The following is a 25836-nucleotide window of genomic DNA, read 5'->3' as shown; positions in this document are numbered from 1 at the left end:
CCAAAAGCTTTAGAATTCTGAGTCCTTCTTCTCCTGTACCTCCTGCTCCCATCTAACATAGCACCAAGTCTCCATCTCTGTAGGTCACCACATTATTGCTCAAAAGGCCATCTTCTTAACTGATGCTGCTGTATCCACTCTTGACCCCATCCATTCCATTCTCTACAGCCATAGTGAATTTTCCAAAATGTCAATCTCATTGTGTTTTCCCAGTGCTTAAAATCTGTAATTGACTTCTTATTGCTTTTAAAAAATCCAAAATTCTTGGGGCACCTGGGTGGTGGCTCAGGTGGTTAAGCGTCTGACTTTGGCTCAGGTCATGATCTCACTGTCTGTGAGTTCAAGCCCTGCGTTAGGCTCTGTGCTGACAGCTCAGAGCCTGAAGCCTACATCAGATTCTGTGTCTCCCTCTCTCTCTCTGCCCCTCCCCCTGCTCATGCTCTGTCTCTCTCTTTCTCTAAAATAAACATTAAATTTTTTTTAAAAGTTTAAAATTCTTGATGTAGCTTCAAAGGCCCTTCATAATCTGGGCAGCTCATTTTTCTATACATATTGAATTCCTTCCCCTGAAAAAGAAAAATGTCTTCCATTCTGGTCCTTTTATACTGTTTCCTCAGTTTGTAAGGTGCTTTTTATTACCTCTCCTGGCTAATTCTACTTCTCTGTTTCTTAGGTATTCCACAAGGAATATCTAATGAATATCTAATGAATAAATACAGAATTGGCCAGGGATAATCAGCTTCCTGATAATTTTGTTGGTGTTATTATATTGTGAGGTGATCTTAGAATCATGCTTCTGTCATTTTTATTATGAAAACTTTCAAATATACAAGAAATTTGAAAGAATAGTACAACGAACACCAGTATATTTACCAAGATTCAACAAAGTTAACATTTTGCCATATTTGCTTTATCTCTGCGTATATTTGTTCTTTGATAAACTATTTGAAAGTAAGTTGTAGACATCATGACACTTCACTTTAAATACCTCAACATACATCTTCTAAGCATAAAGATGTTTTTCTACATAAGTATATGATACATAATACCATAAGTACTGCTAAAAGAAATTAACAGCTCCTCACTGATCTTCACTAATATTTTTTAATATCTAATCCAGTGCTTCCTGAAGTATGCTTTGCAGACTGCTTGATGGTTTACAGGGAGATAAGGAACTTGCACCACAGTGGATCAGTGCACAACATACTTCACTGAGAAAGTTTTGTCACAGAACAATGTCAGCTGAATAAAACAATGTGCTTAGTGACATAGTTCATTTACATCTATTGGATGGCTGAGTAGCAGTGTTCTGTATTCACATTTCCCCAGCTGTCTCCTAAGTGTCTTTTATGTCCAGTTCATATGTTGCATTTGGATGTGGTGTTTCTTTGAATCTAGAACAGTCTCTCCATTTTTTTTAATGGCCCTACCTTTTAGAGACCCACATTAGGAATCTGGCTGGTTGTAGTGTCACCAACCATCCTGGATTGCCTGAGACTCTCCTGGTTTTAGCAGTGATCCTGTATCCTGGGATAGGATGTTCTCTGTTTCTTTATGGTGGTGTTTGGGTCCTCTTTCCAGCCCTGAATTTCCTGTAAATGAGAAGTTCTTGGGTCAAAAGTCTTGGTTAGATTGAAATTAAACCATTTTTGACAAGAATGCTTCATAAGTAATGTCATGTACTGTATGTCACATCTTATTTGGAGGCATGCAGTGTCAGTTGTCCACTCTTAGTAAAGGTGATCAGTTAGGTTGTGGCCCTCAGAATGCTCCATGTAATTTTCTCTTTATAATTAACTAGAAATCTGTGGGGTGTTTCTTTGGTACCATATGATTGTCCTGTTCCCCAGTAACATCCCAACCAAAGATTTTAACATCTATTGATTACTGTTTCCTGACTCAGTAATTCATTTTTCTAATTTTTAAAATGTATTCTCTGACTTGGTGATTTAATTGGGGGCTGGAAGATGTTGAGAAACTCTGGGTGTGGGGACCAGCAACGTGTTTTAACATGTTGCCCAGGTGATTCTGATGCTCACTCAAGTTTGTGAGCCAGTGGTTTCGAGCCACTGTTCCTCAGCCTTGGTTGCGCATTGGAATCACCTGGGGACTATTTATTTATTTATTTATTTACTTACTTACTTACTTATTTAATGTGTTTATCAAATTTGGAGAGAGAGGGAGAGACAGACAGACAAGAATACGAGCAGGGGAGGGGCAGATAGAGAGGGAGACACAGAATCCAAGGCAGGCTCCAGGCTCTGATCTGTCAGCACAGAGCCTGATAAGGGGCTCAAACTTGCGACCTACAAGATATGACCTGAGCCACCCAGGCACCCACCTGGGGACCTTTTAAAACAAAGGTTCCTGTGTGTCACTCCCTCAGAGATTCAGATTTAATTCATTTTGGGTGTGGCCCTAACATCATTATTTTAAAAACTCCCTAGAGGGCTCTAATGTGCAGGTAAGGATGAAAACCCGGTCTAGGGTTTTTATCTCCAAGCCCAGTGTTTGGCTTGATGAGTGAACGTGCACATTAAATTGCAGATAAAAAACTAGCTGTGTAATACATAGGCCAAATAGCTTGCTTTTTTGCTTCCTCCTTGTCTAGACCCACCCAGGGTCTCTAAGCACTGGTTTGCAGTCCTTTGAAAAGATTTTCATCCCTTGAAAGCATTCTCCTTCCCATGGTTTCAACAGTTATTCTGGTGGGTGTGGTAGAGAGTGGGGCTGAGATACCATCAGTTGCTAGTAATCCTAGCCAAGCCATAAAATTAACCTTCATACAGGGCAAGAAAAAAGTGAGCTCATTTTATTATTAACGTATGACAGTTGTTTTAAGGGTTTATTCTCAGCCTGCCTCTTACCTGTCTTCCAGAACTGGCTTCTGTTTTTAATGTTTTTATTTATTTTTGAGAGAGAGAGAAAGAGAGAGAGAGAAAGTACAAGCAGGGGAGGGGCAGAGAGAGAGGGAGACACAATCCAAGGCAGGCTCTAGGCTCTGAGCCGTCAGCACAGAGCCTGATGTGGGGTTGAACTCACAAACCATGAGATCATGCCCTGAGCCCAGGTTTGATGCTTAACTGACTGAGCCACCCAGGTGCCCCCAGAACTGGCTTCTTCTTGTTAGGCTTGTCTTAGAGTTGCTGAACCTATGAATGAAATTTTGACATTGCCCTTATTGCAGGTGTGGAGTTTTATCTACTGCAGTGGTTCCCAGTCTTAGCTGCACGATGGACCTCCTGGTTCCTGGGGCTTGGGCCCTACCCCCAGATATTCTAATTTACTTGATCCGGGGTGTGGCTCAAGCATCTGGAGTTTTAAAAGATCCTTCAAAGTGATTCTAATGTGCAGTCAGGGTTATGATCCTCCAATTAGAGCTGTGGTTCCCAAACTTGTCTGCATAATAAAATTCCCCAGGGATCTTTTAAAGGTTCCAAAATCCATGCCACACCCCAGACTAATTAAATCATCACAGCCTCTGGGATGGGACGCACACATTGGTAATTTTGAAGTTTCCCCCGGTGATTCCAATGTGCAGCCAGTTTTGAGAGCCACAGGGTTAGGGTATTTGATGGTTTGGGGGTTGGAAGGGAGAAAAGAATGATTGTCATTTGCTGAGATGTAAGTCTTCCAACCCTTCACCTTCAAAATCACATTGCCAATTTATAATTTACAGGATCATCATTGTCATTTTTCTGAGAGATGTATTTCAAAGTGGCATGGCCATAAAATGCAGTCATGAACCAATTGAAGCTCCCTTAGAACTTACCAATTAATTCAAGTCCAAAAGGACAATTGAAATGGAATATAATTATGTCCCAGACTTAAAAATTTTCCATCAGCTGATTTGATTCTGTCATTGTATGTATTTCCACATTATGTTTCCCATTGTTTCTTCTCAAAGGAGACTAAGTGGGGTGGCAATGCTGACATCTAGACCAGATCCATACAGTAGAGGAGCATGTCAATATCAAGTCCATTCCTAATTGTTTGGGATCCTCAGAGGACATGGAGGGTGAGAGGTGTTTGCTCTGAGGACCTAAAAAAGGAATTTATTTTTAAATAAATGTATTTATTTTATTTTTAAAATAAAAAATTATTTTTAAAATATAAAAGGAATTTATATTTAAAAGTGTTGGCATTTACTACTTGTATTTTACTGAGCACCTTTATTTGTAACCAATACAAGGAATACCTGCAAAGAGAGGGTTGTATATCTATACTCAGCTGTTTAATAGTTTTTCTCCTCCACCTAGACTGTGAGCCTTGAGGGCATAAGAGCTATAATGTGTTCACTGTTGTATCTCTGTTTAGCACCCAGTCCAGTGTCTGAAATTTATAGGTGCTCAGAGAGGCAATATAGTATACTAGCCAAGAGGACAGCTTTGGAATCAGTCTGACCTGGGCTTGAATCCTGACTCCCATCACTTTCATGCTGTGTGACCTTGGGTGAGTTGCTTATACTCTCCAACCCTCTGTTTCCTGCCCCTCTCCCTGTAAAATAAGGGTAATAATAGCATAATAACTTACTTCATGGGATTGTTGTGACCCATTCAGCAAAACAGTATTTGTATAGCACCTTGCACATTGAGTGGCACATTCTTAGTAATACCAGTGAGAGTATTCTTAATAATCCCATTATTTTTTGAAGGAATAAATGGATGGCATAGCCTGCTTTCCCTTCCCTCTCTTGAGATTAACAAGCAAAAATAACCTAATCAGTTTGGTTTCTGTAAGATTTCAATACTTAATTTCAGGCAAATAAAACCAAGCACACATTGGAAAGAGTGTCTTCCCTGTTGGTGTTGGTGTTTCTCAGTATTTATGTTATAGTCAAATATTGCAACTTCTAGTAAAAAGTTTAAATACGGTTTGGAGAGAAAAATGAAGCAAAGAAAACAGATAAGGCCATCCCTTTCATTTTGTCACCCTCAAAATATTGTTTGCTGAAATAACCCACTTGTCAAATCCCTTTGTACTGCTGTGAGAAGTGCTAACATAAGACATGTTTTCTGAAAATAACTGTGATGAGGTGTCATGAATTAAGGGCTTTGGTGCAGAACTGATTAAGTTCCTTTATGGGTAAAATAGCTCAGGATCATAAATTGCCCAGAACCTCTACTGGCCCACCCTTTCCACCTCCTAAAAGGAAACTTGTTTCTAGGAATATATTTTTTTTCTTAAACTAAATGTACTATAAATGCTGCGGAGTATCCTAAATTGGATCCTAAACAGAAAAAGGACATTAGTGGAAAAACTGGCAGAATCTGAATAAAGTCTGTAGTTTAGTAAATTGTACCATTGTTAGTGTCATAGTTTTGATCAATGAATTAGAGTTATGTGAGGTGTTAATGTTAGAGGAGCCTGGATAAAGTGTATATGGGAACTCTGTTTACAACACTTCCACACATCTAAAATTACTTCAAAACAATTTTTTAAAAACTCTAAATGTAGTCTTTTAAAAACAAAACATACTGATTGAAAACTAATTCTAGAAAAACCAGGTCTGGGCAGGTGTTGAGGCCAGGACTCCAGGGATAGAATAGCGCTCACCTAGATACCCAGATATGTGCTCAAGCACTACCTGTGATAAGGTGACAAAGGGCAGGAGTAGCATGTAGCAATTCTTTTATAATAAGGAATTTTTGGCAGCCTATCAAAAAGCAGTTCCTTTCTTTCAGTATAAGCTAGCCTAGTTTAAAACACAGCAGCCTGGCCTAAAAGAGGTCCAAATATAAATGCTGCAATCAAAAGACATAGGGTGTCATAATGGATACAAAACAGATCCATCTACATGCTGCCTACATGAGATTCATTTTAGACCTAAAGGCACCTGCAGATTGAAAGTGAGAGGATGGAGAAATATTTACAATGCAAATGGGTGTCAAAGAGTAGCGATACTTATATTGGAAAATCTAGACTTTGAAACAAAGACTGTAACGAGATACAGAAGGGCATTATATTGTAATAAAGGGGACAATCCAATAAGAAGACATAACAGTTGCAAATATTTATGCATCCAACATGAAAGCACCCAAATATGTAAAACTTTCATTGATGGACATAAAAGAACTAATTGATTGTAATACAACAACAGTAGGGGACTTTAACACCCCACTTACATCAATGCACAGATCATCTTAACAGAAAATCAACAAGGAAACAAGGGCTTTGAATGACACACTGGCCCAGATGGACTTAGCAGATATATTCAGAACATTGCATCTTAAAAGAGCAGAATACATATTCTTTTCAGGTGCACATGGGACATTCTCCAGAATACATTAAATATTAGGTCACAAATCAGGCCTCAGCAAATAAAAAAAGATTGAAGTCATACCACACAACTTTTCTGACCACAACACTGTGAAACTAGAAGTCAACTACAAGAAAACATTTTGAAAGACCACAAACATGGAGGTTAAATAACATGCTACTAAACAATGAATGGGTCAACCAAGAAATCAAAGAAGAAATTTAAAAAATACATGGAACCAAATGAAGATGAAAACACAGTGGTTCAAAACCTTTGGGATACAGCAAAAATGGTCCTAAGAGGAAGTATATAGCAATACAGGCCTACTCAAAAATCAAGAAAAATTGGGGTGCCTGGGTGGCTCAGTTGGTTAAGCGGCCAACTTCAGCTCAGGTCATGATCTCGCGGTCCGTGAGTGTGAGCCCCGAGTCGGGCTCTGTGCTGACAGCTCAGAGCCTGGAGCCTGTTTAAGATTCTGTGTCTCCCTCTCTCTGACCCTCCCCAGTTCATGCTCTGTCTCTCCCTGTCTCAAAAATAAATAAACGTTAAAAAAAAAAATTAAAAAAAAATCAAGAAAAATCTCAAACAACCTAACATTATACCTAAAGGGGCTAGAAAAAGAACAACAGATGAAGCCTAAAGCTAGCAGAAGGAAGGAAGTAATAAAAATTAGAGTAGAAATAAATGACATAAAACTAAAAAAAAAAAAAAAAAATCCAGTAGAACAGATCAAGAAACCAGGAGCTGGTTCTTTGAAAAAATTGATAAACCCCTAGCCACACTTACCAAAGGGGAAAGTGAAAGGACCCAAACGGAATCACAAATGAGAGAGGAGAAATAACAACCAACACCACAAAAACATAAGAGAATATTATGAAAAACTGTATGTCAACAAATTAGACAACCTGGAAGAAATGGATAAATTCCTAGAAACATGAACTACCAAAACTGAAACAGGAGGAAATAGAAAATTTGAACAGATTGATGACCTGCAGAGAAATTGAATCAGTTACTTAAAAAACTCCCAACAAACAAAATTCCAGGGCCAATGGCTTCACAGGTGAATTCTATCAAACATTTAAAGAAGAGTTATTACCTATTCCTCTCAAACTATTCCAAAAGGTAGAGATGGAAGGAAAGCTTCCCAACTCATTCTGAAATCAGTATTACCCTGATACCAAAACCAGATAAAGACTCCCCTAAAAAAGAGAACTACAGGCCAATATCCCTGATGAACATGGATGCAGAAATTCTCAATAACATACCAGTAAACCAAATCCAACAATACATTTAAAAAATCATTCACCATTATCAAGTGAGATTTATTCCTCGGTTGCAAGGTGGTTCAGTATTCACAAATCAATCCACGTGATACACCACATTAATAAAGGATAAGAACTATATGATCATTTCAATAGCTGCAGAAAAAACATTTGACAAGGTACAGTTTCCATTCATGATGAAAACCATGAAAAAAGTAGGTTTAGAGGGAACATACCTCAGCATAATAAAGGCCATATATGAAAAACCCACAGCTAATATCCTTAATGGGGAAAAACTGAGAGCTTTTCCTCTACAGTCAGGAAGAAGACAGAGATGTCCACCCTCACTACTGTTATTTAACATAGTACTGGAGGTCCTAGCCACAGCAATCAGACAACAAAAAGAAAAGGCATCCAAATCACCAAGGAAGTAGCAAAACTTCCATTATTTGCAGATGATATTCTGTATAGAAAACCCTAAAGAAACCTCACAAAAAATTTGGCTAGAACTGATCAACAAATTCAGCAGTCACAGGATACAAAATCAATGTACAGAAATTTGTTGCCTTTCTAAACACCAATAATGAAGCAGCAAAAAGAAAAATTAAGGAATCAATCCCATTTATAGTTGCAACAAATACAATAAGATACCTAGACAAAGAAGCGAAAGACCTATACTCTGTGAAATGTAAAACACCGATGAAAGAAATTGAAGATGACACAAACAAATGGAAACACATTCCATGTATTGAATAGCATGGTAATTCTTAGGACTGGGCTCATTTTTCCAAGCAGATATAAAAGGCTTGCTGTCTCTTAGCACCAGAGTTCTATTTTAGTTCCTGGAAGTGGCGACTAGCAGGAGCGTGGGATTGTGTGGGATTCTTGAGTCATCATCACACAGCACAGTTTGAGTGCTTTGTTAACATCACTCTGCCCACCACCTGACGGCAGAGCCTCCTGGGCTCACTGGACCTGAGCCAGGCCCTTCATAGGCATAGGGATGGAAGTACAAGCCCCCTGACTCCCACAACCCTCAGCTGATACTATTTCTGTGTCAACAGCAGGAAGTTCTTGCTGCTTTTTCACTCACCTGGGATAACACCACCTGTGTTTTGCACAGAGATTGATATGAAAGAAAAGGCAAGGAGAGTAGGAGGATGGATTGTTATAGCTAAAGAAATAAGGCATAGGCCAAGGGTGCCATGGCTACAGATGTTTTAGCAATACCTATGAAAATGAAGTAGGATGCAGAGATGATTTCCATTCCTGGAAAGCTGGCAATAACTCTCATTCTCCACACCCCTTCCTGTCAGAAATCCCAGTTTTGGTCATTGACCCAGTTACTGGGTCAACCCAGTAAAGGGTTTACAGGGGTTAGTGACAAAGCAGTGAGTCCAGGTGACCCCTGCTCCACTCATGGCCAATGGCATTTTATGGTTAAGAATGCTAGTTGTCAGGATTCTCCTGAGAAGAGTGGTGTTGTATTCATTGAACTTGGTTAAATCTCACTAGTAGAAACTGCCTTGAAAATGAGTGATTCTAATTGGTTACTGGGAGGGAAGAATGATATTCAAAATACAACAGGTATGGCCCAAACACCAAACACTCAAATATTCAGGGGATTTATTGCTATGTTAGCTACTACTGTTTTGCATGCTCTAACCCTAAATGATTGCTGTTCTTTCTTGACTCTTTTTGTGTTCTCACTTTATGACCTGTGTTCTGCAGATCACACTGGATACTAGTACTGCTGGCAGGGTACTTTTGGCAGGTAGAAACAACATATAAATGAAGAGTGGTAACTAGATGTCAGGGGTTGAAATCCATTCCAAGCAAAGGGACACCCCCTCCACCTCTGCATATTGAATTCTCTAGTCAGAAAACCAAGGCCTATCTTGCAAGACAAAATGAAGAAGTACTCAGAGCCACATGGGGCTTGTTGAATGATGGACCAGGGTCTTTTTGCTCACAAAGTGCTATGGCAGGAGCTAAGCTTTAAAAGTCCTGGAGGAAGGAGGCTAAGACCTTGACAATGAAAGAAGAGAAACTCCAAGGCAACCATTTGCCTGAAAGTAAATTTGCCCCACCTAGGGTCAAGAAAGTATCCTTAATCTAGATCTCCGGGCTGCTATGCTGAGATATGGATTTGTAAGACCTTTTTGGCAGATTTAGGATTTTCAAAGACAAGAATATGGGAGGCAGTGGTTGGCAGTGGTTAGCGTTACCTTAAATTCTCCATGCTCTTTTTACATTAGAATCCAAGACCTCTCTCTTTGGGTTGTTCTTTACAGAAAAGAGGATACCTCTCCCAGAAGGAGGGCATACCTGTCTAATGATCTAAGCCCCTCCCCTAATCATAATAATAGTAGCTTGGATTTAATGAGCTACTTATTATATGTCAGGCACTATGCTAAGCATTTTTATATGGACTTTCCCCTTTGATCCTGACAACAACCCTGTGAGGTAGGTGTCCTTATTCCTGTCTTCACTGGGGGAAATTGCCAGGGTTACCCAGCTTGATATGGGATTTGGGAAGTACAGTAACAGCCTGCTGCAACAAAATTAAGGTTCACTTGACAAGTAAATAGAGGTATGCTGGCTGTATTGGGGGGATATTCTTTAAATAACTTTGTGATTGATAGACTGTGTATAGGAAAATTTAGTTGACACCCAGGAACATGTACGTTATACAAGGGGAAGTGTGCCAATATACTGAAACTGAGATTTATCGGGTTGTTTCAACCTAAATTCTCCAACTTGCCCACATTTATAGGTAGCACTCCCACCCCCTTTTAACCACACTTCCCTTTTGGCTGAGAAATTATTTCTGTCTCATAAATATACATGCCAGAAAGGCAAATGTAGATGATTCACTTTTCTTAAGAACACTGGTTTGTTGAATTACATTTTCTGTCTGATAAAACCCTTCTTCAGTAGAAATAGTTGAAGAATCCCTGAGTGAGAATGATTGTCAACATAATTCTTCAGTGACATTTATTAGGCAAATTGGAGGAAAGTAGGTGGGTCAGGAGTGGCCAGAGAAGACCCAAGGAGGAAGCAGTATTTTTGGACAGGAAAGATAGAGTACTGGCTTGGGCACACAGGATATTTGGATTTTAAGAGTATCTCTGTCAGTAATCAGCTGTACAATCTTTGCACTTAACCTCTCTGTACCCCAAACTCCTTCATCTGTTTAACAACTGAGGTTGGATTAGAGGCTCTGTCTCAGAACCCTGTCAAAAACCCACAAGGTGCCTGGGGTAGTTCTTTTGGAAATAAGGCCATGTGTAATGCATAATAGCAAATGATGCAATCTTAGTGTCATACCCTCTAGATGGGGTTGTAAGACCGATCATTCTGTGCAAGGTTTCTATCCTTCAGAAACAAGTATGGACTAGTTGGCTTAGAAGTTAAGAGCTTGAGTTATGGAGTTGGACCATAGTTTGAAAACCAGTTATGCCACTTCCTAATGGGTGCCCTGGGACAAATGATTTCACCTCCCTGAACATCAGTTTCTCCTTCTGTAAGATGATGTAATAAATAGTACCAACCTCATAGGCTTTTGAAGATGAAAGGCAATAGTATGTAAAGCATTTAGCCCAGCACCTGGCAAAATAGAAGTACTCAGTCATCCATGTCTGCTACAACTATTGTCATACTTATTTCTATCAATGTAATTCTCTTGACTTGGGCATGGCTACATTTCTGCACTTTTCTGGATATAGCTTTCTCTTTCTGCATGGAATTTGAGAAAAGCATAAGTAGATCTTTCTGGCCTAATGCCAGCTCTAGAGTCAGACCTGGATTCAAATCCCTGCTCTGCTTCTTACAGAGTGTGGGACCTTGGGCAAATTGTTTAACTTTTCTGCTCCTTAGTTCCCTAATATGTAAAATGCAGGCAGGTGTACTGCCTACCCCTAAGGGTTGTTGTGAATAAGATGATGAATGTGAAGAACTTAGGCCTGTGCCTAAGGCCTGACATCCAGAAGGCTCTCAATAAATGTTGGCTGTGATACTGATGGTGAAAGTAATAGTTGTAGTAATAGTAAATACTACCACTACCCTCCTGGGATGGAAGACTGATTGTGTTCAAGTTTGTACAGTTTTTGCATACCTAACCAAAGTGTTGGGAGAGGCAGTAATTGTTCTTCCTGGCGGGATAGCAAGGGAATTGCTGCCAGGATTTACAGACCATGGCAGGGAACTTAAAACCGACTTGTTTTCAGATGCATGACTGAAAATGATTCAGTAGGGCATAATTCTCAGCAGAAAAGTTCTATTTATTTCTGCCAGTCCTCTTACACCCAAGAACCTTAGGGGAAAAAAATGTAATCACAAAATGACCCTCCACTTCTAAGACTCTATTTCAGTTGGTCACCCATAACATGTTGTTTATAGGCTTCATGAGGAACATTTGGGTGCAAAGACCTAAAGCCTCTGTTCTTCTTTGCCAAGGTCATCTTCATTCTCAAACGGATGCCACCTAACTTTTCTTAAGCCTCTCTGCAGGTATAAGCTTCATTTGACGACTAGAACATAGATGTACAGGAACAATGGGAATCCTCAGGGATATGATGTTAGATAGGTGGATTTGTAGGGGGACTTTAGAGGTATTAGTAAGTAGAAGTGAAAAAACTGAGCAGTACTAACGATTCTAGAGATGAGCCCATTTGCTGAGGGAGGGATATGAGATGGTTTTTTTGGATTTCCCTCCAGTTTTCTCTTTAATACCCTGCTAAAAGTCTAATAAGAGAAAGAAAACAGCCAGTCAGTGCAAGTGAAGCTAAACACCAGGTTTCCTGTCATTCCCAGATCACTCCTGGTTGGGAGGGTGTTGGCCCTTATGCACAAGAGGGTGTAAGACTGCTCCCCTCCAGGCACCTGCCCTCTGCCCCTGGCCCCATACTTTCTCTCAGTCTTGCTGTCTCCCCTCTCCCCTTCATATAATGAATACTAACCACAGGATCCAGAGGAAGCTTCACAGGGATTTTCCAGTAACATCTCCTCTGTGTCCCAGGTATCCAGTTTTTTTCCCCCCTGGGTTCTGAGGTTATAGAAATGAAAAATGGATTTCAATTTTAGACCGAGATTTAGGGGTAGTTTCTGACATCTCAAAAAACACTTCCTCTGCTCTTCTACAAGATTTCTCCCACTCAACTCTCATCCTCGCCCCTCATCCCCAGAGCAGTGCCTCTCTCCTCCTTAATGGGTCTGGCCAAGTCTAGGCCCCTCCATATAGGTATAACAACCCAAGGCTCTGGGGTGGCTTGAAGGGCTAGATACTTTGGAGAGCAGAGGCAACATAATATTGACATTTGACCATCATTGAAAATGGGGTCCCAAGTGGCCATTAACAACAATGGGCCTAACAGACACATGAAAAGATGCTCAACGTCACTCCTCATCAGGGAAATACAAATCAAAACCACACTGAGATACCACCTCACGCCAGTCAGAGTGGCTGAAATGAACAAATCAGGAGACTATAGATGCTGGAGAGGATGTGGAGAAACGGGAACCCTCTTGCACTGTTGGTGGGAATGCAAACTGGTGCAGCCACTCTGGAAAACAGTGTGGAGGTTCCTCAAACAATTAAAAATAGATTTACCCTATGACCCAGCAATAGCACTGCTAGGAATTTACCCAAGTGATACAGGAGTGCTGATGCATAAGGGCACTTGTACCCCAGTGTTTATAGCAGCACTTTCAACAATAGCCAAATTATGGAAAGAGCCTAAATGTCCATCAACTGACGAATGGATAAAGAAGATGTGGTTTATATACACAATGGAATACTACTTGGCAATGAGAAAGAATGAAATCTGGCCATTTGTAGCAACATAGATGGAACTGGAGGGTATTATGCTAAGTGAAATAAGTCAGGCAGAGGAAGACAGATACCATATGTTTTCACTCATAAATGGATCCTGAGAGACTTAACAGAAGACCATGGGGGAGGGGAAGGGGGAAGAAAAGTTACAGAGAGGGAGGGAGACAAACCATAAGAGACTCTTAAATACTAAGAACAAACTGAGGGTTGATGGGGGGTGGGGGAGAGGGGAAAGTGGGTAATGGGCATTGAGGAGGGCACCTGTTGGGATGAGCACTGGGTGTTGTATGGAAACCAATTTGACAATAAATTATATTTAATATAAAAAAAAAACCTCTTGTGATTCAGGCAACAACATGGATGACTCTTAAGTACATTGTTCTGAATAAAATAAGCAGACCCCCCCCCCAAAAAAAACCAACAATGGGCCTTCAAGGCCTCATAGCTTTTTTTTAATGCCTTTATTGTATTGGGAGACATTGTAAATGCTTATTATAAAACCTGGAATTTCCAAAAAAGCAAAAATCCAAAGAAAGTCACCTAGGCCTTTTACTTCTCAAAATCACCTAGTATTTTACCCCTAGAGAAAACCACTGCTGATGTTTTGGTGATTTCCCTCCAGATATTCTGTGCATGTATACACATCATTCTAAACATGCTAGACTCTGATTTACCATATTCTCTAACAAAATTTCAGGTTGTGGAAAACTTTCCATGTCAGTAAATATAAGTCAACATTATCCCTTTTAATGTCTACATCATATTCCATTGTATGAATGCACCATACTTTATTTAGCCATTCCCTATTGTTAGCCCTTTGCTTGTTTTCAACTTTTAGCTATTGTACACACTGTTGGGTTTCCACATTTTTAAAGTTCTTAACATGTATATATACATATTGAGAGAGGGAGAGCAGAAGAGAGACAGACAACCAAACTACTCACCATAAAGTAGTGAGTAGTACATAAAGGTTGTACTAATTTGTACTTACACCACTGGAAGTCATAACCTTTAAGATAACCTGATAGCTGTGCAAACAAAAATCTTGTGTCAGCCAGTGCTGGAGTGCTGGGGCATCATACTGGGCTACCAGATGATGGTCCCCAAACACTCTCCCTGTACTTCATTAACTTCTTCTAACTACTAACCATAGTATGAGAAAAGAGCTTCAGACTCAAAATAGGAATATTCTTGTATAAATCATGAGAGAAGGCCTATATATCTTTCCTGACTAACCACTGGTCCAGCATTACCTTTAAAAGGATCATCTTCAATGCGTGGAGCTGGGACTGCAAGTCATCACTTTGATTGTCACAAAGCTCAGTAGTGTTCCAAGTTCTGTTTCCCCCAGAACATTCACCTTCCTCCATAGGTTCATCTAAAGCAAATGTTACTGATATGTTCTTTTTAGGACTTAATCTTAAACCTTCTTTCTGTACAACAAGAAAATGGAGAAAAAAGTCAGTTGGTTCTCTGATAGTTCAGAGTGATTGGTCCCTTGGACAGTAACATTTAAAGAGCCATTTACCTGTAGGATTGGCTTTAGGGGCCTAGCTTCCATCGAGCATTGTCCTAGATGCTGTCTTTTTTCTTTTGACATTCCCATCCTGGTAGTGTGGCTGGGGAAGACAGGAGAGAAAAAGCAATAGTGCAAACAGACACACTTCAAGCTCCTTAATTGAATGCAGCTAGCTCCCCATCCCTGCCATATGCCTTTGGACATTGAAAGGAGGAAAGGACAGAGCAAGAGGACATTTAGATCTTTTATTCCTCAAAACCTTAATCAACTCCTGTTTTCTTTTTTTCCTTTGTGTTCTTCTTTTCCATATTCCTGTTCTCTCTCATCTTTTCTTATTATCAGGAGGATCAGATAACTGAAAGCAAAGAATGTGGGGTGGCTCCAAGACTTTCAGCCATAGAAGGTTTCCAATAAATTTCTTAAGTGGTTCCTGCTCCTTTTTTCCTCTGTGTGGCCCAACCAAACAACAGAAACCCTGTTTTGGAGAAGCTCTAATCCTAATAGGCTGGCTTTACCTTTATACAACTCATCCCACTAACATGACCACTCAAGTTGTGCTGAAGGGAGGGTATACCTCACAGTGTTGGAATGTTTGTGGTCATTGCCCTAGCCACATTTGGGCCAGTGGATCTTGAGACATTGCTCAGCACTGCACAGAATCCAAACACTACCCAGAAGTTCCTGCATATGTTGAATATGGACTCCTGCATCTGTTCTTATCAGTACACCTAATAGAGGCAGCTCGGTACCTGTCTGATGAGGGTCTTTCCCCAGAGCTTCTGGTGCCCTTGGAGGTTGGGATGCTTGAGGGGAGTGGCTGTCGGCGAGTACACAGCTCTTCATATTTATCCCCAATGACAGCTAATAGCCAGCGCAGCCCTTCAATTATGGGCTGATGGTTCCTTCTTTGGAAGTTTTTGATGATTGAACAGGGTTCCTATGATAAAAAAGAGAAGAGAAGGCTGTAACCCAGGAGCCTGGGACCCCAGAGGCCCAAAGTCCTAATTATTATCAACCAAGAACAGAGGTACACTTAAGCTCTGCTCTGTCTAGAGAGGCTCTAAGACTTCCTAGGAGAGACTTAGCACTCACTCCTGAGAAAGTAAATGAAAGACAAATGTTAAGGTCTTTTAATAAGTTGTGGTGTAATGTCCTGGATGTCTGACCTTGGGCAAGTCACTCATAATCTCTGAGCCTTAGCCTCTTTATACATAAAATGAGAATACTGAAACTTCTAACTGTAAAGAGCTATTTTGAAGTCCTAATGAGAAAACAGATGTGAAGGTGTTATAAGAATGTGTTATTTACTGTCAGTGTCGAGTCAAAAATCATCACTGTAGATGTTGCCTGTGGGGGAGGCTTTGCCTGAGACCTGGCATATGTGGCTGATTATGGAATGGGCCCAGGGATGCATCAACTGGGCTCAAGAGGGTAAAGGAGGGGATTAAGGGGGTGGGTAGATACTTACCACTCAGCACAGGGACTTGTTATCATTCACTAGCCTTTCTAGGAATAGATATTCAATAATATCACAGGGTAGGAGGGCATCCTTCTTGTCCTGTTTGTTTGCCATGCTAGAGCAGGGCATAGGAGAGAAGGAGGAAACAGAAGAGGAAGAGTGTAACAGAAATAGAGTCCAAGGGCAAGCAAAGAAGGGAAAGAGGAGGAGAACCAATTCTAGTACAACTACTACATATCCAGGAACTAGCTTCAAAGACATAACCAATGAGATGAGTCAGAAATTTTTCCAGCCAACTCTCAGTGGAGGAAAGAAGAGCACAAATAATTTTAATTCAAGAGAATTCCCAGGCTTCATCTCTCACTTCCTCTACACTATGCCACAAAACTTTAATTAGAATTGCTAACCAGGATATGAACAGATTTAGAGTTTTGACACACTCTCCCAACCTTTGTTCATGCTTGAGTTGGGGGTGCTAATGAGGAATGAAAAAGGCAAAAATAGAGTGGGGGAGGAGTGAGGATTGATGGGCCACCTGAATTATCACCTTGGAATGAGTGCTAGTTACATAACTCTTGGGTAGTTAGCCAAAGGAGGAGTCCATTGGCATCAATTATACAAAATAAGGATTGTTTTCTGCTATCTTCTCAGGGCTAGAAACTGAAGCCAGAAAAGAAAAAAAATCAGGAAGGCAGTCTTCCAGAAGAGTTGAGGGAAGGGGGTGGAAGATCCAGATATTACTCTCCATTTCACTTTGATGCTTGCCTTCAGAATTACCTTTCTTTTTAATTTTTTAAATTTTTTTTAACGTTTATTCATTTTTTGAGACAGAGAGAGACAGAGCATGAACGGGGGAGGGTCAGAGAGAGGGAGACACAGAATCTGAAACAGGCTCCAGGCTCTGAGCTGTCAGCATGGAGCCCGACGTGGGGCTCGAACTCACGGACTGTGAGCTGAAGTCGGCTGCTCAACCGACTGAGCCACCCAGGCGCCCCCAGAATTACCTTTCTATAGGTAGGTAACATGTTCCCCCAGGGCAATATGTGATAGAAACTGGCTCTTAAAAACAGCCCCCAGAGGACTGGCCCACTTCCCTTCACTGAGCCCAAGGGAGGAGAAGGTCAAGCTGGGTATGACAAAGGGACCACCCTTCCTCCATCTACTCTTCTGGAGGTACAAAATGGGAAGGGGAAATTGGTCACAAAAGCAGTCTTACAGTAGGATAGGTTTCCCTGCCACTCTTTTATCAGACAGCAGACGCGTTAAGATGATCTTCACTTCCTGCATGCGTCCCAAGTCACTGGAATCCAGGACAAAAACAAGTCCGTGTGCCTGTGCATAGTAGTTCGGCCAGGTTTCTTGGCCCTTCATGTCTCCACTCAAGTCATAGATGGAAACTTCATACTCATGCAGTAGGAGTGTAGTCAATTCAGATTTCATGCAATTGTTAATCCTACTTGGAAGTACTATGCATAGGGGAAGAGAGGAGAAGCAACCACAAAGCAGGGGAATAGAGTTAGATGTGAGAATTTGTTAAGCAGTGATTTGAAGCTTGACCAGAGCCTTCCCTGAGGAATCCCACTGAGGCATCCTGCCATCCTGCTCACACTCACGGATTCATCTTCCTAAACCAGCACTTGGTCATGCTACCCTTTCCTGGCTCAGTAACCTTTGGTGAGTGCCCACTGCTCCCAGGATAGAATACACACTCCTTTGCCACCTAACCTCCCAGACCTGACTGGTGTCCACAGTGCTCCTGGTACACACCCAGTTTCTTCCTCTTTCTGCTCCTTGGCTCATGTTCTACCCGCCCCGGCCATTCCACAAGAATGTCATGCTTTGTCTTGTTCTGGGCCTTCAGAAGATGCTATCCCACTGCTTAGAACACTCTTCCATTACTCTTTATTTGGTTAATGCCTTAAAAAAAATATATCAATTTACAGGCACCTGGGTGGCTCAGTTAATTAAGCCTCCGACATTGGCTCAGGTCATGATCTCCCAGTTCATGGGTTCGAACCCTGCATCAGGCTCTGTGCTGACAGCTCAGAGCCTGGAGCCTGCTTCATATTCTGTGTCTCCCTCTCTCTCTGCCCTTCCCCCACTCATGCTGTGTCTCTCTGTCAAAAAATAAACATTAAATAACTTTTTATAAATAAATAAATAAATAAATAAATAAATAAATAATAAAATATCAGTTGAGGGACACCTAGGTGGTTCAGTTGGTTATGCATCTGACTTGAGCTCAGGTCATCATCTGACAGTTTATGAGTTCAAGCCCCACATCGAGCTCTCTGCTGTCAGCAGGGATTCTGCTTTGGATCCCCTGTCTCCCCCTCTCTCTCTGCCCCTGCCCTGCTTGCACTCTGTCTCTCTCAAAATAAATAAATAAACCTAGTTTTTTTTTTCCTTTTATATCAATTTAGATCTTGTTTTCTCTAGAAAGTTTTCCCTAGCTCACACCACCATCCCCTAGTCTAGACAGGTGTCTTTCTTCTGCGCTTAACCACTCTCACAGCACATATTAGTGTTAGAAATGTTATGATTTTGTTATATGAGTTATAAACTACAACAGGACAGGAACGCTTTCAGTTTCATTCACTATTATACTCATGATGCTGAGCACAGAAGGTGGCATACAGCTAGCACAAACGAATATTTGTTCAATGGATTTTGATGAATGAATGAATGAATGAGTGAGTGAATGAACAAGCGGCCCTTCTCTCCCACCCATTCTTCAAGGCCCAGCTCAAGTAGCACTTTCTTTAGGAAGCCTCTCTGACCTATCCAGCTCTCACTTCTCTCTTGTTGAGCACGTGGTATATTAAACTTGTTCTTAACCTCATTCTGTGCACGTCCTATGTTCCCAACTAAAATATGAGCTCTGTCATGGCGGGGCTCTGCATTACCTTACATACAGTAGGTGTTCAACAAATGTTTATGGTGCCTGTTACTGTGGATACAAGTATGAAGTTCTCTTCCTCATATCTCCTCCAAGAAACCATTCCTAACTCAGATACATTTACCATTTCAAGGCTATTGCCAGAGCATAGTATCCCATAGGGCATTCCATACCTCTTACAGCTCTCATAGAAATGCAGTTCAAAATGACAATCTTTATACACATTCCAGTCTTTTGAACTGACAGTCCTGGCCTAGCTCTCTCCCCACATTAGTACTAAAGTGATTTTATAGATTCTATACACTCATACCTGGAAGTTCTAACACCAACATTGGTAGCTTATTTATATATAACCTTAGACCTGCCTGTGACATTTTTCCATGGGATTGCAAGAATGAGTCATTTAGCTGAGAAGTTAGTAAGATGCTTTCAGATCTTTGGAAATGTACGATTACACACATATTTACATGTATGTGTGTATGTGTGTGTGTGTATTATTATCATTACATTTTAATGTGATCTTATAATTCCTGTTTTCATGTCAGTCAATCATCTTTTTTTTTAAGTTTATTTTTGACAGAGAGAGAGAGAGAGAGAGCGAGCGAGCACGAGTGGGGGAGGGGCAGAGAGAGGGAGACACAGAATCTGAAGGAGGTTCCAGGCTCCGAGCTGTCAGCACAGAGCCCAACGTGGGGCTCAAACTCATGGACCGCAAGATCATGACCTGAGCCAAAGTCGGATGCTCAACCAACTGAGCCACCCAAGTGCCCCTCACCTTTTTAATTATAGTTTTCAGTTAACATAGTTTTCAGTTACAACTTTGGTGTGATATTTGCTATGTCTGTATTAGACTACTTAAAAATAATGAGTGAAACTAAAGGTAATTTTCAAATCTTGTTTCCTGCATCCAAGCAAGCTTTATATTATTTTTTCTCTGTCAGAGCAAATCATTTCCCCTAGATTTTTTTTACTTTTACTTGAAAACTTACCAGTTCCTTTAGTAATGCAATGTATTGTTGGTGAACCTTAGAAGCCATGAGAAGTTGTTCCCTGATAATTTACATTTCTCTTATTTTCTCTATTAATTTATAAATTCCCTGAATACAAGTACTGAGTGTAATTCATCTCTGTATCCCTAGAAGAGTATTTCATAAAGGATTGTCTTGGGACTGTCTGCTTCAGAGTTACATGGGGGTGATTGTTAAGTTCTACTTTATACCAAATGAATCAGAACCTCTGTGTTTGGGACACTGGCATTTGTATGTTTAACAAACTCCTTTAGTTAAGAAAATCCCCAGGTGATTTTTCTGCACTTCAAAGCTTGAGACCCACTGCCCTAGAAAGCAGTGAAACTCATGCCTGTTGTGTCTCAGCATCATCTGGTGCACTTGTTAAGATTTTGAATCTGTGGGTCCACCCAGACCAAAATAACTGAACCTCCAGGCACCTGGATCAGTAGGTATGAAATCTCTCCAGGTACTTCTGAATTTTGGCTCTCAGTACTCACTATGCTCCATGATCACCTGTGGAGCTTTTAAAACCTAAGACGCTAGGCCTCATTCTTTGAAGGTTTGATGCCATAGATCTGGGGTGGGGCTTAAGCATCCTTTTTTTTTTTTTAAAGCTCCCCAGGTGCCTGCATGTATAGCCGATTTGAGAGGCACTGCTCTAAATGCCCTCATCTAGGGCATCTGCTTATGCTCATGTTGGGGGTTTCTTGCCCCACGTGACTATGCCAGACAAAAAAGTTATAGTGAATGGTATCCTTGATAATAATGGCTTATGTCCCAAAATATTTTATAGCTGGAATCATCAAATGTTCACACAAGTTATGACTTGTAGAATGGAATTTCTTTCCTAGGCTGTTGTCTGTTCTTAACAATCATAAACATTTGCAGGAGCAGGTGAGGTGATCTATTGCAATTTGGGTACAGAGCAACCTACTAGATTGACTCTGGTTGTCCTGCATGGACAGAGATGGCCTGAGACATTCTTCACAATGTGAAATCAGTAGCACTTTGCTTCTTGACCATTAAAAACTATTCTTTGAATGAAGTTACAACCATAAGCCTATTGGTTTATGAATCAGCCCCTAAGTTAGTCACCAGCCACAAGGCAAGTTATACAGTAACGCATTAAATAGACTACAGGCTTTTTCCTCTAGGAATTAGAATGAAAAGCAGGTACTATTCTCACAGACAAAATAGTACATGGCTAATTGCAGATGAATGCTTCCCAAAGCTGGCTGGCCATCAGAAACACCTGGGGAGTTTTTAAAAAATAGATTCCCAGGCCTCACCCAGAGTGGATGGGAATCTAGGGGTGGGGCTGAGTTGGGGCTCTGAAAATTACCCCCACTTTTATCAGGAATCTTGTGATTTATCTTGGCTCCTTGATTTTCCTGCTACTGTTTACCTTTTTTTTTTTTTTCATTTTTCTGCCTATCAGAAAGTTGGGAGAGACAGGGAATCCATTTTGCTGCCTACTAGGGGAAAGGATGGGGAATGGAGAAGTTGTAAAGAGGCAATATGTTGCCTGAGGAGAATGGTGGAATGGGGGAGAACATTCATTCCACAAATACTTTTTGAGTGCCTGCCTGACGGTACTAAAAGTACAGACTAAAGATACAGAGCTGAAAAGATCCATTACTTCTCAAGGGGCTCACAGTCTAGGGGATGGGCTTGCTGTTGTACAGTGATGTGTCTTAAGTGCATGATAGAGGGAGGCACAGAATAGGGTGGGATCTAGGAAGGAGGTGCTGAGCATTAGGGGTAGCCCAGGTCACACTGGGGTCAAGCTTAAGCTTGTGACTCAGGGCATTTGATTAAGCAGTTAGGTATTGGAGCGAATGAAATGCTAGGTAATGAGATAGCATGTACAGAGTGTGTGCATGTGAAATAGAATGGTATGATCACAGAAGAATAGCAAATAATTTGTTTTGGCTCTATCAGGGAGCATATGCAGAGAGCATGGGAAATGAAATTGGAGGAGAAGTCAGGGGCCAAATCGTGGAGAACCTTGTATACTGCTAACGAATTTAAGTTTTGTTTTGATAACATTGGAGAGGAATTGAATGGTTTTGAATAAGGAAGCTCCATGATCAGGGTTTTGCATTAGGTCTTTCAGGCAACCATGTGGATTGAATACTGGGGGTGGAGGACAACTAGAGATGGCAAAATCAGCTAGCAGGCAGTTACTGTGGTTCAAGGAAATTGATGCAGACTTCAAGTAGACAAGTAGTAGAGGAGTCAAGTTAGCCCTTTCCTGTATCTTGCTGAGAGCCCAGGTTATATAAAGTTCAGCCACATCATCATGCCCCTTCTTTTATTTAATAAACATTAATGGAGGGCATCCTATGCTGGGATCCCTGATTGACTGGTTAGCAGTTAGATGGGTCTTCACAACTAGAATAGTAGCTTCCTGAAATTCTGTGTAACTTCTTCTTGAAGTGTCAGGGTATTAAACTGGAGATCTGGTATTAAAGTTGCATGTCTCTGAACTGACAACATTTCTCAAGCTCCAACCCTCTATATTAACTGTCACAAAGAGTTTCATGTTATTAAACTTCTTCATCGTCCCACACTTGTCTCTCTTATCTAGACCAAATTCTACTTTAATTGAGTTCTGAAACTAGACACTGTTTCAAACATGCTATCCTTCATAATTGACTGTAGTACTTAACATAGTTTGAGCTCATTCACACTACACTATGAGAGGAGCTTCAATTAGGATATCTTATAAAGGGAGAGGTGACAGACATTACATAAACAGGCTGATAATACCCAATGAGAGGAGTGTGTGTGTGGGAAGTGTTTATCTTCAAAAGAGCAAAAGAAGGAACCTGAGGGCCATGGAATACAGCTGGGAAGGAATGGTTATTTCATTGGTCTCTGGGGCCCATGGGAGACCTAAACTAGTATCTAATGCTCTTAATTCCTTACGTCTTTGGAAAGCCTCCACAAGAACGGTTTTGTCTGAGTTGTCTAATCCAACGATAATGATGGTCACATTCCTAAAAATGGAAAAGAAAAATGAGCCAAGGCCTTAAAAAGCACTGTTCGTTCTCAGGAGAAACAAGGAATTCTACTATTCCTTGATTGACTGAGGCTCTGCCTGTCGTAGTCCCAATGCATGTACCATAAAAAGCACACCCAAGGTGGTATAAAGTGGTATGGGAACCCCTTCCCAAAACCTCTAAGGATACTTTTCTTCCCTGATTTACTTGCCTTGTAGAATTGGCCATCCTCCCCCAAACTTGTCTCCAGTCTTGCAGATGTTGCTTAATCACATTCCTTCATAATATATGTCATGAAGATTTGTCCCCTGAGGGACTGTGGGCAGATATGTTGGAGGAAATGGTGGAATAGGTCTAGAGAAATAACTGCAAAATTACCTTTGTGTCTCTTCAGCTGTCTTTAGCTGAGACCAGCAGGATGTCAATAGCCGGAACATGATTCAGCTTGGTTCTTTAATATTAAGTGAAACAAGTAAATGAAAAATAAGCCCCATTATTAGCACTGAACCTAAGTCAGCTTATGAGTACACAGGTGCTGATAAATGACAGAAGTCCATAACTTCATTCTATCCAATCTTGTCTATAAATGTCATAGAGGGAGAAACTGGTTATTCTCAACTCCACTGATAGGTACCTGCAAAGTGGGGGATTTCTTATTAAAGCAACCCACCATGGGCATGATAACATCAGGTGTGGCCTATTTCTTCAGTCATAGTTCATGTCTGTTAGGAATATCTTCATTCAATCCTGGATGGGGACAGGGTATGCGCTAATGCCTTGGAAAAGAATCACATTAGATTTCAAGTAGGACCTATTGGGAGACCTAGTCTAAGTAACAACAGTACATTGGGCTTGGTTCTCTTATTGTTTCTGCTTCAAAAATGTGGGTGTTGGTGACCCAGTCTCATAGATTTCATACAATTTCTAGTGCTTTAAGAGACCTTGGAGATTGGGACACCTGGGTGGCTCAGTCGGTTAAGTGACCAACACTTGATTCGGCTCAGGACATGATCTCATAGTCATAGGGTCAAGCCCCACATCAGGCTCTGTACTGAGGGTAGAGCCTGCTTGGGATTCCCTCTTTCCCCCTCTCTCTGCCCCTCCCCTGCTCATGCTCTCTCTCTCAAAATAAATGAATACGCTGAAAAAAAAGAGAGACTTTAAAGATTACCTAGTCTAATAGATTTCAAACATCAGTCCATGTGCCTCACTCTCAAAGATTCCAGAGAGCTGCATAAGCTCCCCAGGTGATTTCAAAGTGCATCCATATTTGGAAGTCATCGCCTAAGTAAAAAGGGCAATTTAGACAATCACTTCAAGGTTTCTCCATGTTGTAGCATATATTAGTATTTTGTTCCTTTTTGTGGTTGAATAATATTCCATTGTGTGGATATACTACATTTTGTTTATCCATTCATCAGTTGATATTACTTCTACTTTTTGGCTCATAGGAATAATGCTGCTGTAAACATTTGTGTACAAGCTTCTGTATGGGCATATGTTTTCAGCTCTCTTGGGTATATACCTAGGAGTGTAATTACTGAATCATATGATAACTTTATGTTTAACCTTTTGAGGCAGTGCCAGACTGTTTTCCAAAGTGGCTGCAGTATTTTACACTCCCACCAGCACTACGGGAGGGTTCCAATTTCTCCACATCTTCACCAACACTTGTTATCTTTTTGTTTATAGCTATCCTAGAGGGTGTGAAGTGGTATCTAATTGTGGTTTTGATTTACATTTTCATAATCACTAATTACATTGGAGCCTGGAGCTGGGGGAAGTGCTGCTTGGGTTAGCAAATACTTCAGATGGGATTTGCTTAGCTATCTAATGAGCACAGTGCATGTCCAACTTATCAATGGGTAACTCAGCAGGGTTCTGCAGAGTCATTCACTATTTTGGAGAATTGCTATTCCCAAATAGAGACTCACACTTCATGGTATTACTGAGAGTACAATTTATTCCCTAGGAAAATCACTTGCCTCCCCATAAGGACCCCCTGGAGAATGGCTATGGCTTATGCCAAATGAAAGGGAAACCTTATATATGGCCTATGATCAAATCCAGCCTTACTCCTGCTTTGCTTATGAAGCTGATAAGACCTAGAGCCTGAAACGCCAGAGCCTGATTGCCTGGGTTCCATGATAGCTATCTCCCTTTGAGATGAGGCCAGTAGCAGCTTCATGTCTAGTTCCTGATAATTGGCAGAGCTTTCTAGCTTGATCTCAGGCTCTGTGTATTTGCTAGTGCCACCAAGAAAGGTCAAACTGACATCACACAAGTTTTTCCTCAAGGACTCATTCTAAAGAAGGATAAATAAATAGGATAACTGAGGAAGAAAACAATTAGACTAAGGGTTCCCAGTCCTTTCTTTCATTTCCAGTATCTCTCCTATGTATCCTGGGATTAAATCACCTAAATTAAACGTTCAGATCTCTTATCTGTAGAATGGAGATAATGATATATTTTGCTTACCTTGAGGTGGTTAATTATTTATCTGATTACAAGTTGGTTCTTTTTGGATGAAAGACATAAGATGTGTAGAGTAATAGGAAGGTGTATTTAGCTTTATAGCTTTCTTGCCAGA

At 40.8% G+C, this 25836-nt stretch overlaps 1 protein-coding gene across 1 annotated transcript; it reads right to left on the bottom strand.

The window, feature by feature from the left end:
* Positions 1-867: 867 nt before the first annotated feature.
* On the bottom strand, positions 868-25836 carry ARL13A (ADP ribosylation factor like GTPase 13A). Its single transcript, XM_042974503.1, is given in 14 exon segments — positions 868-1592; positions 3773-4042; positions 11076-11130; positions 12175-12267; positions 12483-12568; positions 14608-14787; positions 14883-14973; positions 15623-15810; positions 16342-16447; positions 17549-17798; positions 23173-23243; positions 23625-23697; positions 24418-24530; positions 25725-25836. Coding segments are annotated over 8 exon segments (1011 nt in total). The 5' UTR covers positions 23684-23697; positions 24418-24530; positions 25725-25836; the 3' UTR covers positions 868-1592; positions 3773-4042; positions 11076-11130; positions 12175-12267; positions 12483-12502.

Source organism: Panthera tigris, chromosome X (genome assembly GCF_018350195.1).
Source record: "Panthera tigris isolate Pti1 chromosome X, P.tigris_Pti1_mat1.1, whole genome shotgun sequence".
In the NCBI taxonomy this organism is placed as follows: domain Eukaryota; kingdom Metazoa; phylum Chordata; class Mammalia; order Carnivora; family Felidae; genus Panthera; species Panthera tigris.
Note: the sequence above shows the minus strand (reverse complement) of the source record. Positions and strands in the feature narration are given on the sequence as shown.